This window comes from Brachyhypopomus gauderio, chromosome 10 (assembly GCF_052324685.1).
Source record: "Brachyhypopomus gauderio isolate BG-103 chromosome 10, BGAUD_0.2, whole genome shotgun sequence".
Classification (NCBI taxonomy): domain Eukaryota; kingdom Metazoa; phylum Chordata; class Actinopteri; order Gymnotiformes; family Hypopomidae; genus Brachyhypopomus; species Brachyhypopomus gauderio.
This window is the reverse complement of record NC_135220.1, coordinates 7,380,916-7,402,780: the sequence shown is the minus strand read 5'-3', so window position 1 is coordinate 7,402,780 and position 21,865 is coordinate 7,380,916. Positions and strand designations below refer to the sequence as shown.

The 21,865-nt window shown below is 45.0% G+C and overlaps 3 protein-coding genes across 3 annotated transcripts in view; 2 read left to right on the top strand and 1 right to left on the bottom strand.

Annotated features, from left to right (window-relative positions):
* The first annotated feature begins 924 nt into the window (after positions 1 to 924).
* trim23 (tripartite motif containing 23) lies at positions 925 to 9,064 on the top strand. Its single transcript, XM_077019118.1, has 11 exons — positions 925 to 1,079; positions 1,775 to 1,937; positions 3,601 to 3,722; positions 4,264 to 4,542; positions 4,834 to 5,016; positions 5,488 to 5,703; positions 6,023 to 6,157; positions 6,267 to 6,396; positions 6,481 to 6,591; positions 6,702 to 6,826; positions 7,441 to 9,064. Exons 1-11 carry the CDS (start codon positions 984 to 986, stop codon positions 7,618 to 7,620), a joined length of 1,740 nt encoding a protein of 579 aa, XP_076875233.1. The 5' UTR covers positions 925 to 983; the 3' UTR covers positions 7,621 to 9,064.
* On the bottom strand, positions 8,585 to 13,803 carry ppwd1 (peptidylprolyl isomerase domain and WD repeat containing 1). Its single transcript, XM_077019117.1, has 11 exons — positions 13,365 to 13,803; positions 13,053 to 13,155; positions 12,743 to 12,846; positions 12,501 to 12,621; positions 11,927 to 12,374; positions 11,329 to 11,519; positions 10,381 to 10,570; positions 10,118 to 10,299; positions 9,937 to 10,018; positions 9,644 to 9,826; positions 8,585 to 9,284 (listed from the first exon to the last, which is right to left on the bottom strand). The coding sequence occupies exons 1-11, from the start codon at positions 13,492 to 13,494 to the stop codon at positions 9,141 to 9,143; spliced, it is 1,878 nt and encodes a 625-aa protein (XP_076875232.1). The 5' UTR covers positions 13,495 to 13,803; the 3' UTR covers positions 8,585 to 9,140.
* Positions 13,804 to 16,296: 2,493 nt separating this feature from the next.
* Positions 16,297 to 21,865, top strand: part of adamts6 (ADAM metallopeptidase with thrombospondin type 1 motif, 6) — a 62,218-nt gene continuing 56,649 nt past the window's right edge. Inside the window, exons 1-3 of the mRNA XM_077019128.1 lie at positions 16,297 to 16,748; positions 18,088 to 18,489; positions 18,792 to 19,141. Of these exons, the coding sequence (XP_076875243.1) occupies positions 18,402 to 18,489; positions 18,792 to 19,141 (438 nt within the window). The 5' untranslated portion in view covers positions 16,297 to 16,748; positions 18,088 to 18,401. The remainder of the gene's footprint in view (positions 16,749 to 18,087; positions 18,490 to 18,791; positions 19,142 to 21,865) is intronic.

The following is a 21,865-nucleotide window of genomic DNA, read 5'->3' as shown; positions in this document are numbered from 1 at the left end:
TACAGAAAAAAAATTTCATTTACATTTAGCAAGAATGTAACACGTCACTACGCTGGACTTCATGGCCATTTTTTTATTCAGTGACCAATTTTAAATAGGTAGGGAGACATATTTCTTAAAACTCACTAATAATTGTTATTTATCTTCTTTTGTGGTTTCCCACATTTTCAGTTGTATTATCATGAACTGAATTTAGATGGTGTACTTTTGAGTTTTCTACGCGCAGTTTGTCTTGTTGCTATATGAGTACATTATTGTCTATGGTAATATTTAGAGCTCCTGTGTCATTGTGTCCTGTGGAAAAAATAAAACTAAAAAAATTAAGTAAAATAAACTCTGCCATATGTGCACGCTTTGTTTTCTTATACTTTGTTTCTCATTGACGATGGATGATGAAAACCCGCCTTACTTAGAAATAAATGGAGTCTTGTGTTGGCTGGCCTGTTGTTTGTAACATTCAGGTCTTATATCAAATGTTATTTGAATGTAAACAATGATTACATTAAAGTAGGTCAGCTCTTATATACATTTCGAAATGTTTATGTCATGTCATGGGCAGACCATGCGAATGTATTGCCTTCACATTCACAATTAAGTAATTGTAATTGAAAGTCATTGTAGTAAATTTGAGTTAAGTAAATACAACCTCTGTTTGATTTACAATCTGACTTTTATCCCACATAGCGTATAAAGTATGGAAGGCTTCTGCATGAGATCTTTCAGCAGCCACATAAAACCGCCGGAAACAGCTGATAGGCGCGTCCATTATCTATAAGAAGGGGTACTGCTGGGCGATCTAATTTGATAAATAATTCTAGTAACAAAAATACTTTGTATGTTAATCAACTTCTTGTACATCAAAAAAGTAAAATGTGCGGCTAGGTTATAGCAGCTCGTAATAAATCAAAATTATATTCATAAAGATATGTCCTCGTCCTGTAGCTGCCTCCCAGCGATAATTTCAGCGATGGTCGTGACCAAGGATGGCCGCCGCTGTAGGTGTAAATAAGCAGGGGAGCGCAGGACCGATGGAGGCTTGTGTCCGACATGGTAGAGGTGCCGCTGGCAACACGGTGAAGGTATGGTGCTTAAGAACGTTATTAAACCAGATAGGGGGGATTTGGTTAATTTGCTGTTGCATACAGCTCGGTTCTGAATTTCGTCGCGATTTCAGCAATGTCAAACGTGCCTTCGTGGCCCGCCGAGTGTAGACGAGAGAGAGACGAGCCTCTCTGCGCTCAGGCGACCGCGGTTTATACTGTCTAGAGGTTTGGAGTTTATTTGTCTTCTGCTTTTAATTTGCCATCTAGCAAGGCGATATAACAACCAGCAGTGTCTGTGAATTTGCATTTTGTGCCAAATGAGCTGGTATAATGCAAGCGGGCTATGCTGTGTTTGATAAGAAGATCGCAGAAAATTCATGAACAGCCGAGACAGAGCTGGATAATGTTAGTTATCAATAACCACTCGACTCTGTTAGGACAGAACAGTGCGCATTTTTACATAATGTATATGGCTTAATTCTCTACTGTCTTCTTGGCTCCGTTTGTAACACAAAGCATTTAGGTTTATTTCACGTATTTCCTAGCGCTCAGTTATTCGTATCGGATAAGGATTTATACGATGATCGGCGTACACGAAATAATACACGAAAATGATGTTGCTAGATACCTTCTAACGTGTGCTGTTTCTATTTTGGAAGAACTTCATACTGAAGTACCAAAAAAATAAAAAAGCTCGCCCCGCAGTGACACCAGTGCTCGCCACTCCTCAGGTGCTGGAATGTGGGGTCTGTGAAGACGTCTTTTCGCTACAAGGAGATAAAGTGCCTCGTCTGCTGCTCTGTGGACACACGGTGTGTCATGACTGTTTGACGCGCCTCCCTCTCCATGGCAGGGCTGTGCGCTGTCCCTTCGACAGACAGGCCACTGAGCTGGGTGAGTGGAACTGGCTCATGTGCTCTTGACATATATATATATATATATATATATATATATATATATATATATATATATGTATATGTATATGTATATGTATATATATGTATATGTATATTATGTATAAGTTTTTTGTAATCTAGTTTTAGTCAGCACTGGGGTTCAAGTGCCTATCTGAGTGGAGTTTCCATGTTCTCCCTGTGCGTGGGTTTCCTCCCACAGTCCAAAAGACATGGAGGTTAGGCAAATTGGCCCTCCCTGACAAATTCTCCCTGAGTGTGCGTCTGTCTCTCTGTTCAATAAAAAGTAATTGTCTGAGTGTCTGTGCATGAATGTGTGTGTGCTTGTGTGCCCAGTGGTGGATGGTGCTCTGTCACTAGGGTCCGTCCTGTCTCCGCATTCAGTCCACCAGGGGGCTGTGGATCCCGAGAGTACAATTGTAAAGCACCTTGGGTATCTTGAAAGGCGCTATATAAATTGAACATTCATTCATTCATTGTCAATTCTGCATATGTACAGGACATACAGAGAATTGAAATTTCATTACTCTCCTTCCCAAGTTAGAGCAAAATAACAACATGAAAGTACCGTACACTGAAGTGTGCGAGGGCATAACAGTTCTTGAAAGTACTGTATTGATTTCAGTACTGTGCACATCAGGATGCTGTATGAGTGTGTGTTGGGGTTAGAAGGGGGAGGGGGGGTTCAGCATCTTCACAGCCTGGTGGACGTAGCTGTCCTTCAGTCTGGTGGTTCTAGCCCTGAGACTCCGCAGTCTCCTCCCTGATGGCAGAAGGCTGAAGAAGCTGTGTAGTGGGTGGGTTGGATCTCTTGCAAGGTGGAGGGCTTTCTGTGTTAGGCGGGAGCTGAATAAGTCCTATAATAAGAGAGAGATGCCAGCGATCTTCTCAGCTGCGCTCACAATGCAGCTGAGAAGGCCCCATACCACACGGTGTTCAGAGAGATATTGTTGTGTTTGCACCAGGAGGCCAGGCGGCTCACCTCACTCCTGTAGTGTGTCTCATCATTGTCGCTGATGAGACCCACCACCGTCGTGTCAACCGCAAACTTGACTAAGAGAATGGAGGGGTGCTCCGGTCATCGGCTGAGCGAATAGACCGATATGCAAACTGGTAGGGGTCCAGGAAGGGGGGGAGAGAAGACCTGATGTGGTGCATGACTAACCGTTCGAAGCACTTCATGGGGATGGAGGTTAGCGCAACCAGACGGTAGTCATTGAAGCAGGATGGTGATGCCTTCTTAGGGACAGGGATAATGGTGGTGGCTTTGAAACAGGTGGGAACCACAGCCTGACTCAGAGAGGTGTTATAGATGTCTGTAAAGTCCTCTGAGAGTTCCCAGGCATAGTCCTTCAGCACACGACCAGGAATGTTGTCAGGCCCAGGAGCTTTCCAAGCATTGATCTTGCCGATTGCTCTCCACACGGTGTCCGGGGACAGCGTCCGCACCTGGTCACCAGGAGGAGGGATGGACTTTTGGGCGGATGTGTTGTTGAGTGGTTCAAACCGTGCGAAGAATCCAGCTCTTTGCAGTTTAAGGCTGACGTTAATGTTTTCAGTTGGTTGTGTTCTTTACAAAAGATCAAATGTCATGACATAAAAAGTAAAAAGCACATCCGGCATATTCTTCTCTTTTTTTCCAGGGGACTCGGGGGTGTGGGGCCTGAAAAAGAACTTTGCTCTGCTGGAGCTGCTGGAACGCCTGCAGAATGGCGCCTCAGCCCAGTCAGGCATGTCAGAGGACACCCGTGGAGGGATGGGAGAGGTTAGGACCATAGTTCTCTCCTCCACACACCACAGCACGGGCCTCTGTCCAGTCCTGGAATAGTGTTTCTGCATTAACATCTCCCGTAAAGAATAGACTGAAATGTAGCGTCACCTCTTCACCATAACTTGGCTATTTCATAAAGTAACCGCCTTTTATCCAGAGTCCACAGTATGGCTTAATAAATCTTAAACCTTATATGAGAACAAGATCGTGCTCAAGTTTTTTTTTCTTGCATTTTGGAAAGGTTCTATAAATCGTACCTGAACAAAAAATGTCTCAAATTTTGAGATTTTGAAATTTTTCACATTTTTTTCACATTTAGAAATATGCAGAGCACCAGGTTTAGCTTCAGAACTGTTAACATTAATACAGATAAACATGCACTTTTCTGCATTAACCCATAGGGTGTTGGATGATGATGCCTAGGGAGATTTGCTATAAACAACACTATCATTTGGTTGAGCTTTGGTCCCTTTAGGAATACAGTATTGTAGCATTTGTTTCACTAATGGTGATTTCTCCTTGTGGTGTCCTGTAGTGCATCATCAGGTGTGACGAGGATGAGAGTCATACCGCCTCCATGTACTGTACAGTCTGCGCCACCCATTTGTGTGCGGACTGCTCGCAGCTGACGCACTCCACCCGCACACTGGCCAAGCACCGCCGCGTGCCTCTGGCGGACAAGCCACACGAGAAGACCCTGTGTCCGCAGCACCAGGTGCACGCCATCGAGTTTGTCTGCCTGGAAGAGGGCTGCCAGCCGGGCCCGCTCATGTGCTGTGTCTGCAAGGAGTACGGCAAGCACCAAGGACACAAGGTACGCAGAGGCCAGTCTTTGTCCTGGCTGCCTCACCCCGCCGAGTTACGGCTTACGGAGGTCATGTGGAGGTCAAAGTGTCGTGGGTCAATGTTGCAGGATCTGCTCATGTGGGATATAAACCTGCAAAGTTTACTTGCAGCACAGTTGTACCGTTACACCCCGTTGTAATGGAAAGTTTTGCTTTCTTCTGCATGTTGGCCAGGGCCTGAACTGTGATTGTGGCTACAGAACTCTCACTGAACTCCAGAGTCCCTCTGTGACACTGAAGCTGATCCCTGTCATTCCTAGCACGCCGTTCTGGAAGCGGAGGCCAACCAAATCCGGGCATCCATCCTGGACATGGCGCACTGTATCCGCACCTTCACAGACGAAGTGTCCGAGTATTCCAGGAAGCTCGTGGGCATCGTTCAGCAAATTGAAGGCGGGGAGCAGATTGTGGAGGATGGAGTGGGGATGGCCCACACAGAACACGTAAGGATGGGTTCTTGGACCACTGCTGTCATTAAAGTCGCTATAACTCATTAAAGCTGCAGTAAGCTTTTGCCCGGTGCCAGGGTTAGATGCACCTTTCCACAAGGTTCCACACACTCTAGCCATCCTCTCTTCCACTATCCCTCCCCCTGAAGACATACAGGCTTGACTCTCAGACTTTTATGTACTGCGTACATATACAAATGAACTGACGGGCAGTAAAGTCACAGAAATATGTTGTTTAAAGGAAGTTTAAAACAATTAAAACAATCTAGTTTTTAAAGCGGAGTTCATCTGATTTCGTCGGCAATGTCTGTTTGCACATACAAGAAAAGTGTGGTATGGAATTGGGATCTTTTGTGGTGCTCACAGTTACACAGACATCTTTGTCAAAAATCTGAATGTCACACGTTCACTGAAATGCATGAAGCAGGAGTGTAAAGACTGGCCTTCCTCTTGTCTCGGTGGCAGGTGCCAGGCACGGCGGAGAACGCTCGTTCGTGCGTGCGGGCGTACTTCGCCGACCTGCACGAGACGCTGTGTCGGCAGGAGGAGATGGCGCTGAGCGTGGTGGATGCCCACGTGAGGGAGAGGCTCATCTGGCTCCGGCAACAGCAGGAGGACATGACCATCCTGCTGTCGCAGGTGTCCACCGCTTGCCTGCACTGTGAGAAGACACTGCAACAGGTAGAGCCAAAATGGCTGTCTAGAGCCCGTGGGGTGTTTTGGGGGGTTTTTTTTGTCCGTATTTGTCCTTTTTTTATTCTTCCTGTCTAACATGATCTTTAGATGAGCTGCTGACAGAATCATGGATTGGAGCCAAAAGAGGGAAGTGTGTGTAACACTTTAAGCACGTTATCGTTTTGAAGAGGCTGTACTTTAGGTGTTTTGGGCTGAATGGGCCTAGTGTAGTGATATGGTCCCGCAGAGCTGGAGGGCATCATTATGACTGTTGTACATGTCCAGTCATTGTTGGACTTGAGCCCACTGAGAGTTTGTCAAACAGGATGACTGCAGGGTGGTGTTGGCCAAGCAGGAGATCACCCGTCTGCTGGGGACGCTGCAGAAACAGCAGCATCAGTTCACGGAGATGGCCGACCACGTCCAGCTGGACGCAGGCATCCCCGTCACCTTCACCAAGGTGAACACCGCCCCCTGTTGCCCCCATTGCGCAACTACAGCACATGGTCTGTGTTCATTCAAAACAATGACTGGTCGTATTTATAAATCTGTAATGAATTCAATTGCAGGACAATCGTGTACATATTGGCCCTAAAATGGAGATCCGTGTGGTGACACTGGGTTTGGATGGAGCGGGCAAAACCACCATCCTCTTCAAACTGAAGCAAGATGAGTTCATGCAGCCCATTCCGACTATAGGTACAAACCGCAGCAAAGGATTCACGTCCCATTCTGCTGTACGCTTCATTTCAATCACCTGCTTTATCTGTTTGCGTATTTCAGGTTTTAATGTAGAAACTGTTGAATACAAAAATCTGAAGTTCACCATCTGGGACGTCGGTGGCAAACACAAGCTGCGTCCCTTGTGGAAGCACTACTATTTAAACACGCAAGGTAAACCAGGCCAAACACGATCCGGTCCGCCTGTGTAGATTGCTGTGTAGCTGTGTAGCCTACTGCCAAGTTATCGGTGTGTGACGCTTGCTCTTCTTTCCGCACCGCAGCCGTGGTGTTCGTGATTGACAGCTGTCACAGGGACAGGCTGATGGAGGCCCACAGTGAGCTGGCCAAGCTGCTGACGGAGAAGGAGTTGAGGGACGCCCTGCTGCTCATCTTTGCTAACAAACAGGTGCATCCTCTAGCAGAGGCCTGTCCACCAGTACCAGCCAGTCCATAGTTTTGTTCTTTCCCAGTTCCAAACAGAATGTTTATTACTTGGCTTAATGTTGCTTTAATCAGTTTTATGGCCTACCAGAGGAGTCTGGTCCCGTCCTCAATACCATGCCCGCTCTCCAGGTTTCACACCCCTTTCCCTAGAAATGCACACTTGGTACTTGGTCTCCCTTCCTGTGTGCTCCTTCCTCCTGATAGGACCACTTACTTGCTGGGAACTTTGCTGATTGGTTGCTGTTTTTCCTTGCTGATTACAAAGCCGGATCAGAACTAGTTTAGAGATCACTGTCCGGATGTAAAAAATGTAACCAAAGTGCCTTTAAAAGTCCCTTACAGCAGCTTTAAGCAACACTTTCACTTTGTCCCATCTGTGAGCCTGAGGGGCCTGACTGGAGCCCTGTGGTTCAGAGTAGTGATTCACACTCTGTGTCGGTGAGGTCACTCTGGTGTGGTTTGGTTTTTGCCTGCTGTAATCCTCCTGACATTCAGATTATGTGATGTGGTGTCAGTGGGAGCATCCTGCTCATCCTGCTTCATCTTGCCGCTTACGTGTCCGTCTGTCCCCTGCAGGACGTCCCCGGTGCCGTTTCAGTGGAGGAGATGACCGAGCAGCTGAGCCTGCACAAGCTGTGCTGTGGGCGGAGCTGGCACATCCAGGGCTGCGATGCCCGCAGTGGGTTGGGCCTCCACGAGGGCCTGGATTGGCTCTCGCGCCAGTTGGTGGCTGCTGGCGTTCTGGATGTGGCCTGATGAGCAGGAGGAGCCATGCTGCCGGCCTGAGCTGACCGTGCTGTCACATCCTTTCACTGGACCAGCACCCCCAACCTGCTTTTTAGTCAGTTTAGTTAGCAGGGTTGGCGTGGCAGGGGTAGCTTTAAAGGATAGTTCTCCATGTCCCGCTATCGTGGCTAGGGGGGGATTAAATCTTGGTTCAATGTGTGCAGTGTGTTGTATGGTATGGCAACTGCCACAGATTTCTGGGTAGCGGCGTAGGCTGTGTAGAACTATCCCTTTAGTGGATGTGTGCCGTCGGCTCTTCATTCATTCTTCTGACTCCATCCTACGTCTCTCAGTGTTAGTCCTAATGCTTGTTGGTCTTGTGGCTGGGTTAAAATATCTTAAAACTAATTAACAAACAGCTGAACTAACAATAGACCAATATTTTGGTTCACAGTGATTTATTTTTTGTTGTTGGAATAAGCATTTTAGGGTAGGCAAACATGATTCTTTGCAGATATGACAGTCGGAACCTTCCATTCAGAATCTCAGAGGACGACATGGAACTAAAAGTTAAACAAGAAAACGTGGGCATCATTACGGGAAGCAGGAGTGTGCCGGAGAAGACTCCCCCCCCCCCCCCCCCCCCGTCCTGCAGCCGACTGGCCATAACTACCTGCTATGACTTTAACAGGCGTGCAACAGTTCAAGCAAAATAAGTTGTAAACAAAGTACTTCAGCAGATTCACTGTTTCAGATGTGCAGCCCGTCCACCTCAAACTGTGATCACTCTCCGAGTTTCCTGCATTAACAATAGCTGTCCGATCCTTCACTGTAGTTGGTTTATTTCCTTTTTTAAATTATGCACTATGAATTTGCTTGGAAAAAAGGATTTGTGATATTTATTTATTGCAGTTTGTGGTTTTAAAAACTGGTGCAGATATGTAATCACTGTGTGTTACATGAAACATTGTTACTAGTTATTTATATTTTGAAGGTTGCTGGTTGCGATTTCTAATGCAGTACAGCTGTACTCTCTCTCACACACACACAGCCCCTTCACACAGGCAACTCTTATAATAGGTTCAGGTTCACATGTTTGATCTGAGTACGAAGGGCCATGGTTCACATTCTAGGCCTGACCTGCAGACAGCACTCTCCATCCTTCCAGATCAGCATAAATTTCAGCTTGATCTGCTGCGGTTGTATGGAAACAGTCACCACATGTGCACATCTCATCTGACCACCTGGTTTGTTTTTTTTTTTAATACTCATTGCTATGTGATGTTTTTCTGACTATGTAGGTTATCATGCATGCATGAATTCTCATTCTTGAAAGAGGAATGTTTATTTTATAAAGAATTTCCTGAGTTTGGGAAATATCAAGCACAGTATACACCTCTGCATTTGTTGTGAACCTGACAGTGGCTTTTTGTAATAATACTCAATTGTTCTGCTATTAAAAAAATTACATGCAGTTTCTGGCTTCTTAAACTGGAAAAAATACTTTATTATACAAAACAGGAGCAAGATTGTCCAATTGGATGCAGAGTTTACTTGACAGTAATGTTTATGATGCTGACGTCCTCATAGGGTTTGTCCGTCTTGGGGTTGACCTTGACGTTGGAGATCCTCTGAACCACCTCCATTCCTTTGGTGGTCCGTCCAAAGACTGTGTGTTTGTTGTCCAGCCAAGGCTGTTAGAACAGGAACATTTAAAACATGTTTCAGCCTTAAACATAAAAAGCAAATGCTGAAATAAACATTCACTTCATTATTTACAGCACTGTTCTCCACTGTGATGAAAAGGCACTGATTTCGTATGCTAACAATCAATGTTCTCATTGGCCGGCTTTGTTCTAGTTGTGACTTTTGGGAAAAATATAATTAATTAATTGATTAATTAATCAACTAGTAACTTGATTATTCATAAATTCATCATTGTTTATTGGTCCACTGCTTGTGCTCTGCAGAAGAGAACAACACGTGGGTGGGTCTCCCTGCCTACAGCTACACTCCAGCTCCGCTGAGCTCGCTGTGGGGGGCGGGGCCTTACCGTGGGGACCACAGTGATGAAGAACTGGGAGCCGTTACTGGCAGGCCCTGCGTTGGCCATGCTCAGTGTGTAGGGCCGGTCGTGCCTCAGCGTAGCGTGGAACTCGTCCTCGAACTCGCCCCCCCAGATGCTCTCTCCACCCATGCCTGTGCCTGTCGGGTCTCCGGTCTGGATCATGAAACCCTGGACACACACACACAATATATCCTAATACATCCAGATTTCAGCCAGTGAATATCTAAGTAGAGCCAGGTCTGAGCCAAGCAATGTTCAGCTCTGTACTCTGAACACACCTTAATGACACGGTGGAATATGTGGCCATTGTAGTATCCGTTCCTGCTGTGGACACAAAAGTTTTCCACCGTTTTGGGACACCTGCAAATGTTAAACACAGAGCAGACACCAAATGAACCCCGCTGGTAGGAGAGCGCTGCCATGGTGACCAGAGCTCTAGGTAAAGGTAGGGACCCGTACTCGACAGGAAACAGCTTGATGTGGATGTCCCCCATGGTGGTGTGGAGGACGGCGCTGTCAGAAACTCGCTTTGGCCCGTCTGCCTGTGTTGCGGCCATCACCTCCTCCTTGGATGGCTTCTCGTTGAAGATGTCTCTGTCAGAGTCCGTGCTCTTGGTGTCCTCTGGTTCCCTCTTCGTAAACTACAAGAAACAGAGGGGTACAAATACTATATACTGCTGTGGATGCATCAACAACATCCTTTTATTTATATCTTTTTTTACCATGTAGAAGCGGTTTTTCTTGAAGGCCGTGCAGAAGATGGTGGGGTCAGGGTCAAGAGCCTGCAGGGCAGGGTTATCGGAGGCCTTCATCTCTACGGTGGGTGCGGCCTGCATGGCTTTGGCTATGCCCTGGAACAGGCTCAGCTGCACCACCCGGATATTCTCCTGCTTCCCCAAGATGCGCACACACCTGGACAAAATGCAACAGTGACAAACAACTACATAAAAATTTATCCAAATAATGAGTCCATTGTAGCCACTGTATTACATAGACGTATAGTAGAGATAATCCTGTATATTAGTGTATATAAAGCAAGTACCCCTTCATTGGTTCCATTTCCTTTCACCTTGCTGCATTACAGAAACTTGCACAATCTCCCCAGAAGGGGCATGTAGCAAGCAACACACCAGAGCAGTTTGGAGAGTTGTACTCTCTGATGGAAATGAATCCCATAACCAAGAATGTGTAAAAATTACCTTTATAAATAACTTTATATTTGATATATTGATACTTTAGGTGACTGTGATCCTTTCTCTGAAGGGTTAGAAGCACCTAACAGCACACAGTGAGATTTGTTTTTGCCGCCTCATTTCAACCACTGCACTAATTCCAAAGTTCCCAAATCCAGACCCTGACTAAACTTCTCTGTTCAGGCTTTGAACACATAAAATCCAGGATGCTCTGCCCGCAGAAACATCAGCTTGGTGACCTGGATCAGGTGTGTTGTGGGTGGGTGCACTGGGTGTGTGAGTGGACCGCTGTTTCATGTCCTCAGGGGAGGCCAACATGGGGCGGAGTTTAAAGAGGATTCGGATGTTGTTGGTTTAAAAGGCAGCTTGGCCGTGGATGAGGCTGAGACTCCAGGACTCACAACTGAGCCGTCTGGATGCATCGCCCACCTGATGACGTGCATGAGAGACTGTGGTTTCTGGTACGAGGTCAGATACCTGTTGGTTTCCACATTGATGACCTTGATTCCCAGCATGGTTCCATAAAGCACAAAGTGGCCCGTCTCATCAAAGATGATGTTGGTCAATCGTATCCCATCCACCTTCTCCAGCTCCCTCTCCACCGCCATCCTACGGCCAAACTCCATGTCTGGCAACTGCTGCCTCATTTGTTGCAGCTCTGTAAACATCTGTTCATACCACAGGACACAGATGACGTGGTGGTCAGAAACAGAATCTAAAACTACACCGAAGAAAATCAATGGGTAAGACCAGGGCCCAGACAGCAAAGCTGAAACACCTTAAATTAGCAAGTTAAGATTAGGCCTAATGTTCTACGAAAATTACTGATCATAGAACCAGCTCAAACTGAACCATATTACTAATAATGTCAGATTTATGGTAGATCCTCTAAGAATAAACAAGCCAATGTTCAATACTGCTGTAGTGCTAATGCTCAATTTCTTTATCCACAACAAACCTTAAATTAAAATCTGCATGAAGTCCTTGAGAAATTCTGCATAAAATTCTGAAACAAACAGTACTGTTCTAAGAAGGCTGCTATTAGACAAGCTGAACGAGGCAGGAAGGTACACACCGTCAGGGACTCGTCAAACACCCTCATCAGCTTCCCTGTCAGAAAGCGGAATATCCGAACTTTGCGGTCTGCGGCGATGGTGGCCATCTTCTTGCCCTCGTGAGAGAAGGCCAGGCTGCTGGGGTAGGTCTCACACCTGGCAAACTCGTACAAGTCCGTGTCCGTTTTATACTCCCACTCTACCTGTCTAGGGAACTTGAACTCACTGGGGAGCCCCGTCCAGTACTCCAGCATTCCGGCCCGGTCGGCTGAGACCACGACACGGTACCGGGGGTTAAGGCGGATCTGAGTCAGCGGGGAGGTGTGCATCTTGGGGAAAGTGTGCAGTGGCTGGCTGCTCCCGCGCCCATCGTACACGCAGATTTTTCCGGTGGACTTCTCCGAGCATGCCACAGTAGAGATGGCATCACCTGGATTATAAATCCATTCACACTGACCAGGATGGAACCTGATGGAGAGGTGGGGGAATTTAGGCAGAGAGGGAGGTTGTTGGAACACTCACAGGGAACCAAACATTTGGAAGTAATGGAAGTAAAAGAGTTTAACTGAAAAATTAGGGAAGTCGAGAGCTTACCCAAGCTTTATCATGTTTATCATATCAAAATTGACCACATCAAACACTTTCATGGCCTGGTCATCACCCACAGAACAGAGCAGTGCACCTTCAGCACTGACCGAAATACACTCTATCACGCCTATCAGAAGATCAACAAGGTTAAAACTTGCTATTTAAATTGACATCATGAAACGTGATTAAGACATGTTATTTGACCATTTAAGTAAAGTATAAGTGTCAAGTGAATGCAAAAAACGCACTTAGATGACTCCGGAAATGCTTTACAAACTCTATGCCCTCATCCTCTTTCTTCTTCCAAAATTTGATATGGCCATCTTGACTTGCCGTAATGACAAAATCTGTCCTGTAGACAAATGGAAAGAATGTAAGGCACCATAGCACCTTAAATGTAAGACTCGGCACCTTAAACAGCGCAACAATCAGCAAAGCATTCATAATTCATAATTTAATTACATATCAACCTGGGAATTAAATAACCTACATTAGAGCAGGACAAACTAAAAGATTCCCGAGCCGTGGGGTTCGAGACGCCGGCGTTGGGCAACTTACTTGGTGCACACAATATAAGTGATTACATCCCTGTGCATGTAGCTTCGTTCATACATGGCCGCTGACGGTAGGTTGTTCAGGTACACCCTTTCGTATTCAAGCACTGGAGATACAAACAAAAACTTCAGGCGATGTGCAACATCAACAAAACAAGTATAAGTGTGTATAATATATAAACAAGTACAATAACTACCACAGTGAGGCGCCAGCTGAGCCGCTTGGCTAGTTAGTTAGCTATCCTAGCTAAGTACAGCCAAATGAATTGAACTGACTTAGCAAAGAAAAAAACGTCCTACAGGTGAACTTATTTACCTTTTCTCTTTTTGGTTTTTGTTGCCTCACTGGGCATCGGTCCGACCCATCCGCCATCCACATCATCGTTTTCATCCTCTGGTAATTTCCGTTTGTTTTCCGAACTTTCACGTTCTACGTCCGTCGCCATTTTCAAACACAGGTTTCTTCGCTGGTGCGGCTGGGGTTAGACATTAGCACTCCGTTCACCATACTGCCCCCTCTGGATGTGGAGGGGAACTGACCATCTCTTCATCTATATTACTAGAGTTTGCTCAGTGGAACAGCCAAAGCAAAATTCAGGTCAGGTCAGAGGAAGGCTAGTTCAGTCTGAGTAATGTTGCCTGGATAGTGGTCGGTGTCAGAGCAGCAGAAATCTCAACAGAGCAATTGCACAAAGCAGGGTCACATTGCCAACTGGACCCACGGAGGTGTTCATTAGTGCTGGTTACCACTGATTGTTTTATGTACACAGTATCTCAGAAATCAGAATCATTGTCAATGAACAGGGTTCGCAGACTAGGAATTTGCTTCGGCATGAAGGTGCAACATAAAACAAGTAATAATAAGGGAATAGCACCAGTGATGGCTAAGTTACCTTGAGAAAGTAATCCGATTACTGATTACTGATTACTCCTTTTAAAAGTAACTTAGTTACGTTACATATTACTTGATTTTAAAAGTAACTACGTTAGATTACAAGTTACTTTAGTAGTTACATTCAGCAGCAAAATAAATTTTTCCAATACTCACTTTATTGGACGTGCATTTTTAACAGTAACAATGTATTGAAGCAGGTTCGGTAACCGAGGCAGAAACTGCTTAATCCAAAAATCCCGAGGAGGGAAACTTTATTGATAACGCAACCCTGGCGCGCGCAGGCTCCGCCCCCCAGTGTCACTTAAAGGGCAAGACTCGCCGTGAGGAGTAGGAGTCGCTACAGTATCTCCTGACATTACGTTTGTGTAGCTGCGCGGTATTATTTGTAAATTTATTTGTAAACGTAATACAAGCGAACTGGGGTGGGTTTCCCGAAACGTTCGTAGCGCCAAGTACTTCGTAACCTCGTATGAAACGTACGAGGTTAAGAAGTACTTAGCGCTACGAACGTTTCGGGAAACCCACCCCAGTTCAGTCAGACAGCGTGTGAAACGAAATACCATTACAATTTCAAGCATTTTAAAGTAGGCGACGTTAGTCAAAATTCCAGCACTTTTCAAACGTGGAACACAAAGCAACATTAAAATTGGTCAGGTAAATGTTCCTTCCCCTGTTTTTGAGGGGTGTTTCTTTACACTACCACATATCGTTACGGGAGGACACTGCACAGAATGACTTGTAAAACGTGCTCGCGCTCTCACATGGTCGCGCGCAGCGTGCGGAGTCGAGCGCTACGGTCAGACGCAAAAGTAGAACTGAGCCAAGAAAGCAAAAATATATATATTTACTAGGGAAAATATAAATAGTAACGCACAGTTATTTGGATAAGTAACTTTAATCTGATTACTGGACTGGAAATAGTAGCGCGTTATATTACTCGTTACCGAAAAAAGTGGTAAAATTAGAGTAACGCGTTACTGACATCACTGAATAGCACTAGTGAAAACTGATAGGGCACTTGACAGAATGTTAAAGGGAGCGCGAATGTAAAAGAGACGCGTTCAGTGACAGCAGGATCACATAAAGCCAAGGCAGCGTCCGGCAACCTGCCCCTGGGGACTCTGACGGCTGATGTTATAGTCCCTGCTTTCAGAGCCAGAACAACATCCCACAACAGAACACGGATCATCTGCATATGCTTTCTAGTTGTTCTGATAACTCTCCCCCGCCAGAACCCTGGAGAAGTACAAAGTATCTATCTCTTGCGAACATATTCTGTTTACATGCGAGCAAGGCAGCACACACACACACACACACACACACACACACACACACACACAAACAAACACACACATATCAAATATACATACACGCACACATATATATATACAGGCTACACGAAAAATATATACACATATATACAAATATCATTGTGCATAAAACATTTGTTTAATTCCAATTAAGTCGTACGCTCCTGGAAGGTCTCGTAGTTTTTGAAACCTAACTTTGGCAGCCGCTATTTGTCGAATTTAACACAAGATGTCGCTAGAAAATCAACTATTTTACCGTGCAATTTAAGCATGAGCTTTCTGGAAATCAGCTGGTAAAGTTTATTGGGTTTAAATAAGAATGAAACTTTAGACATAAATATATATTTTTCTTATATGCATTTTGTACACCCCAAAAGCAGACATAAAGAAATGCTTAAAAACAGTCATAGCTGATTTTTATAATATAATCCAAAAAATATTCAACCATCCATCCGGGAATGATGACGGTGTGTGCACATCGCAGTTTACATTGTTCTAATAACCTGCTGTCAACACGACAGTGTCAGCAGTACAACCCAACCCCAGAGCCTATGATTTTCAGTGTCTACAAAAATGCTTATATTGGGAGACGATAATTATCCGGTAGAACTCCGTGTAGAGGTGTCTGCGGTTTATTGCTGTTTACTATTGAGGCGTCATATTAGGGTGATTATATTTTAACAATATAGCCTTTTTTATAAGCCATACTCTTCTGAACACATAGTCTAGCATCAAAATCTCCCCTCGCAAGCAATAAAGATATAAAGACCTAGGCTAAGCTCACTTCAAAGATTTGTCGAACTTGCACTGAGTCTGCTGTTAACTAAATACAAGATAGTTATTAAGACACTTTTCTTAACCTTGTCTAATGACTATAACAGTCCTGATGCGCACACCTTATCCCTTTCAAGTGATGATTAATCGGAACGTGCAGCCTGCTAATGGCTGTAGGCTCCTAGACACATCTGCAATGACGTCATTTCGAACCTCCCAGTCGAGGCTGCCAATTTGAAGCAGCTCGCGAGTTGGCTGAAGGCCGGCTGCACTATTAAAGGGGGGAACTTCTGCTAGGGTCTGCTGTCTTGCATGCACTGCACTAGTGTGCATTACTGTTATCTTGTTTTGTCGTTGCTGTTGTTGTATTATGAGCCTGTGTTAGCACGAGATCAAAAAAATCAAACACAAGAACATGGAAACTTACGAAAGTAAAATAGTTGCACGTGTTAATTAAGCAACTTGTTCTGTTTCGGAGGCTAATGCGTTAATGGAGCCGAACGTTTTTTGTCAGGTCCGTGAACCTGTGAAGAACCAACTCTTTGTTCGTGCGCTAGGACAACTTTTTCATTTGTCGGCATGAAAAGTCAAAGTATGACTTAAAGCGAAAGGAGCGTTCCAGAAGAATGCACTGAACTGAATACTACGGGACTTCAGTGCAGACGAATCCGCTCCGTAATCTCTACAGTGAGCAAAGCCTCTGACAGTGAACATGAATACGGTAAATACTATTTATTTCAGTCTCTCAGGAAGAAAAAGAGTAGTCTGCACCTTGTGCTACTGCATGTATATACGACTCGATAGGTTTACACACACAACTGCCAGAAGAAACTACACTACATGACAAGACACTTCATCAAACCTCTGCGCTTAAAAGCTACACGTCTTCGAAAAAGTCGAGTTTACGTTTGTAAACAATAGCACAATAGCCAAATATGCACATCATAATATTTCATTTTTGTAGTGTCTTTCCCCGAACTCATTGACTGCCTATGATAAATGCTGTGACCCGGGATTAACGAACGGGCGCGTTACCATAGAGACAACTGTTGTCGTAGTAAATCGTTTCGCTTTCTTTTACCGCTCCGCACCTTCCTCTCGTTTTACGGTGCTCCGTTATAAAGTTCACCCCACAAACGAAAACACGCCCGAGCGCTTTGCCGCCCTTTGGGGGGAAGCGCGACCCTGAAGTCTGAGGGCAAAATTGGCTTTTAGGTTTGGAAATGCGCCCCGGTTTGTTTTCTTTGCACTGTTCACCATTCCATTAAGCTGGTGGAGCGTTTTTATTTGTTTGCTTAGTTATTTATGGGGCGATGGGGTTCAGTGTAGTGTACATGGGCCAGCAACCAGCTGTCTGGGTCAGACACGTTTTAGACACCTGAAACTAGCGCTGCTGTCTGGATTATGCTTGCATGGTGTTAATATCCGTGATCCCGTGGGATGTTGTTGCCTCTGCACGTTCGTATAAGAACAATGAAACGCAGTTGTTCTGTGAGTTCACCGTAGTTGGAGATCTTTAGTTCTGTAGTTTTAGAGAGCTGAGATATTCCTGGGAGTTTCGCCGGCATTTCACTACATCAGCATTGCTCATCCGGTTAGAAGCGTATGTAGTACATAATGAACAGTTGGAAGATACGACGTGACCTTCAAAGCATATGCTATACTATATGAATCAGCAAATCGTTAAATAGAGTTTCTAGGATTCTTAGTCATTAAAAATGACTCATTAAAAAAAAGGTTCAATCCGAAAACCGACCAACGAAATGCAAAGCTTCCTCATTATATATATTTAAGATGTGCGGTTTCAGCTTGTGTCGCAGGTGCGTAAACGATAACCTGTCGCTACGTTTGCCAGCCTACTCATGACATATGAGGTCACCGTTAGGTGTCATGACTGTGACCTGCCCGTTCAAGACATGATATCTCCATTCTTTGTTGTTGCGGGAGCTGAAAAGTCGGTTTTTCGATTATAAGACATCCATTGCTCAGAAACAAGGGTGGCAGTAAGGATCTTTTCCACTAAATATGTGCTGTGTCGTTATGTCGTGATTAATCTTCAGGTATACAAATGGATCGTTCAAGACCAGCTCCTCGAATAGATCCGCTACTTTGGAATTACTTTAAGTGATTTGCCCATGGATCCTTGCATCGCTCATGGCTGATACAAGTTCGGAGGCAAATGCAAATCAAACCTGGAGACTGCCACACTGCGAAGACTTTTGAACCCTGGATAACTCGCGGAGTGAAGTTCGAGAATGTCAGATATCACCACGCGGACCTGTGATGGTGAAGGCGGGTTGACTGAAGCGTTTTAATCCTCGTGTAGCCCCATCCCAACCCCCTCCCCCACCCAATGTCAGACCTTCTCTAAATTATGGAAATTTTGTGGAAGAAACTGACTTGGATGGTGAGCCTGCTCTTGGCTGCTGCTGACCCCCAGAGCCTTGCGTACAGTTCTCAAGGTAAGTTAAAGCTAAGGAAAACTGACCTGATAAAAGCTATATGTGTAGGCTTTCATTGGGTATGACTTGCACATAAATCCAGGATGTCTTTAACACAGAATACACAATGGGCACCACAGGCTTCAGGCACCTGGCACCTGATCACCATTATAATAAAGCTTTTAGAATATTGTTTCTTTTTCAATGCTTGTATTATTAGTATCACTTTTGTAAGTCACTCTGGATAAGAGTGTCTGCTAAATGCCATAAATGTAAATGTATTATTAACCCTTGACCTCTGCTCCCTGTATTATTATGAGTAGAGGAGTTCCTGTCCCACCTAGATGACTACCAACTCACGGTGCCTGTTCGACTGACTGAAAAAGGCGAGTTCATGAGTTACACTGTGAAACAGCACCGTCCTGGGCGGCGGAGGCGGGGCCTGGAGCCCGACGAGACCCGCCTGTTCTACCGCCTCTCGGCCTATGGCAAGCACTTTCACCTGAACCTTACTCTCAACCCCAGCCTGGTCTCAAGGCATTTTACTGTGGAGTACTGGGGCCGGGATGGACAGGAGTGGCGCCACCCCCTGGTAGATGACTGCCATTATGTTGGATACCTGCTCGATCAGCACAGCACCACAGGAGTGGCTCTGAGCAACTGTCAAGGCCTGGTGAGTAGAGAAAGCAGAACAGAGCCTTTTGGTTTGGAGGCTGGAGAACAGAAGGTTCAATCCACAAAAGAAACTCCAGAGCCTTCTGATTGGTCAGCTCTTGTCAGGCTTCCTGCTCTGTAGTCTCTCTTAGATGTGTTCTCCATCCCTTGCTAGAAGACCACTGCCCACTACTACTTCTGGAGTATCTCCCGTAAAGGACGTGATGATTATCTAATGAGCTGAATCATGTGTGTTAGAACAGGAAACCCACACAGGGCTGGGAATGGGAAAGAACAGCTTTAGAAATTCAGTATGGAAGACCCATACCCAGAAGCACAGGGGCTCTGCTGACCCTCATGGGGCCAAACGCTTTATGACAGACGTATCCAAATCTTATTAGCTGTTCTTTTAGCCTGAGTTTCTTTTTGCCAAGTATTCTCCATCTGCCCACCCACCTGTTCTCCACACATGCTGCAGTGGATGTTGTCTTCCAACATGCATGGATCATGACATTTCTAGATCTTTTCAAATGTTTTTTTAGCTTGATGATGCAAACACTTTAAAGTGTTTGAGGAAAAAAGGAGACAAAAACAAAATGCTTAGACCATCAGAAAAGAGGGAAAAGATTGGTGGACAGGATACCAGTGTGATGTGTAATGGTGGTATAGTGTTGGGCAGGATACCAGTGTGATATATAGTAATGGTGGTATAGTGTTGGGCAAGATACCAATGTGAAGTGTAAAGGTGGTATAGTGTTGCACAGAATACCAATGTGTTGTGTAAGGGTGGTATTGATTTGGGCAGGATACTAATGTGAAGTGTAAAGGTGGTATAGTGTTGGGCAGCATACCAATGTGATGTGTAATGGTGGTATAGTTTTAGGCTGGAAACCAGTGTGATGCGTAACAGTAGTCATAATAATCCTGCCCTAATCCTAAACCTACCCTAATCCTATTCTTACCTTAGTCCTAACCCTACCCTAACCCCTACCCTCTTATCTTGCCTTGTTTTATGCACATAGACTACTGCTTCTGCTCTCTGATCAAGTGATCAGTGAGTCACTGTAACATATTAGCCTAGCTGTAAGTCTCCACATGCAGCTCAGATCCTTCCTGCACCTGCAGATCCACTCACAGTTGCTAGCTGGTCTCTATCTCCTGCTGGATGTCATCAGGAAAACACCCAGTCTTTGTGAACCTGTGGGAAACAGCTTGGGCAAACTGTGTGTCTCAGTGACGAGATATGAATGGCACTTCAAGGCTATGTGTAGTAGAATATGATCATGACAAAGAATTTGACGACTCAACCAACCCCTCCAGTTTCACTGCCAGCTTGTCCTCATGAGAAAAACTCTTTCTGTCTCTCTTGGAAAGTGAGTGAGAATGGAAAATTCCTAAGGGAGTGATTCCTGCCCACTGACCTCTCTGATAGGAGGACATGTGGGGAGACATGAGTTCATTGTTCACCCATGCATAAATCTGTGGAGGTCCAATGGGATTTCCTGTAGCTCCTGGGTCTGAACCCCACTGGACCTGAACCCCACTGGATCTGAAGTACCCAAGGAGCCCTAAGGAAATCTGCGATTTCAGGAGCCCTCAGTACACACCAGTATTCACACACACACTGGTATTCACACAAACTCTGGGGTTCACCCACACACCGGTATTCACACACACTCCGTTTGGTATTCAGATAACCATGCAGGTGTCAAAGGTTACAACTATTCATTTCAAATGAATAGTATTTGATTGGTTTCTCATTAAAATATGTATATTCCCAAGCACTGGGTGGTGCTTTGCTATTATGTCTTGTTAGAATTTGTAAACTTAAAAATTTGTTGAAGCATGTTGCAGGGTTGACAAGGTTTCAAGGATGACTTCACAGTGAACTCTAAAAAACCAGATCTGAAAACATTAATGATTTACACTGTGTCACTAATCCATGTGAGAGAGGCATTTAGTTAGAGCCTGAGGTATATAGACTGGCCAGCTTCTCTCATCCACTGGGTTTTTTCTCCTCAACCTTCATCACTCACAGTGTGGTGAACGCCAGATGTATTAACGTTAAAGAATTATGGATTATTATTATTGTTGTTGCAGCCAAACGCACTGGCGCAGCAAACTTCATAAATTGAGATTACACAGGTCTACTCTGCCCCAGTCATTTTTATGAAAACCAAAAATGTAAAACAGAACTGGAGCTTCTCTGAGATTTCCCCTCGGTGCGCCGCGCCCCAGATGGATCACTTCTAGCTCAGTTCGGTTTGTCTGTACACCAGTTTATTCTTTCTGTGCAGAGGGGTTTAATTGGTTTTATTGTGGCTTTTACAGACATGGGGAATGTGCCAGTGTTTTTAATAAACACATCTGGGTTGCTTCTGCAGTTAATGTTGCGGTGGAGCTTTTCAAGGGCAAAGGATTGAGTACTTTGGTTTGCATCGTTGTAATTATGGTGTTGTTCTTTATGTAGCTGGTGGGTTTAATGTGATTTATCTCACTGATATGGACTGCGGCATGTTTTAAGTGCACTAATGGAGACTTGAATGAGACAAGAATGAAACATGAATGAGATTTGCTTCAACCTGACTCAAAAATGCTACCAATCTGCAGGTGGCAGCTGGCCTACCACACTGCAGTCCAGACCAGGATTCGGCACATCCTTGCATGGGTGGCTGTTGCAAGTTTTACATTGTATCTACTCTGCTGTGTTTGATTCATATTCGGAGTTTATTGCCAATTTGGT

Excerpts from the sequence above, each read along its gene's own strand:
- trim23 (XM_077019118.1), top strand. The coding sequence starts at position 984 with ATGGCCGCCGCTGTAGGTGTAAATAAGCAGGGGAGCGCAGGACCGATG. Across the intron at positions 5,704-6,022 it reads GTGAGAAGACACTGCAACAG|GATGACTGCAGGGTGGTGTT; the intron begins GTAGAGCCAAAA and ends TTTGTCAAACAG. Across the intron at positions 6,397-6,480 it reads GCAGCCCATTCCGACTATAG|GTTTTAATGTAGAAACTGTT; the intron begins GTACAAACCGCA and ends TGCGTATTTCAG.
- ppwd1 (XM_077019117.1), bottom strand. The coding sequence starts at position 13,494 with ATGGCGACGGACGTAGAACGTGAAAGTTCGGAAAACAAACGGAAATTA. Across the intron at positions 13,156-13,364 it reads AAAAACCAAAAAGAGAAAAG|TGCTTGAATACGAAAGGGTG; the intron begins GTAAATAAGTTC and ends TTGTATCTCCAG. Across the intron at positions 9,285-9,643 it reads TCATCACTGTGGTCCCCACG|CCTTGGCTGGACAACAAACA; the intron begins GTAAGGCCCCGC and ends CTGTTCTAACAG.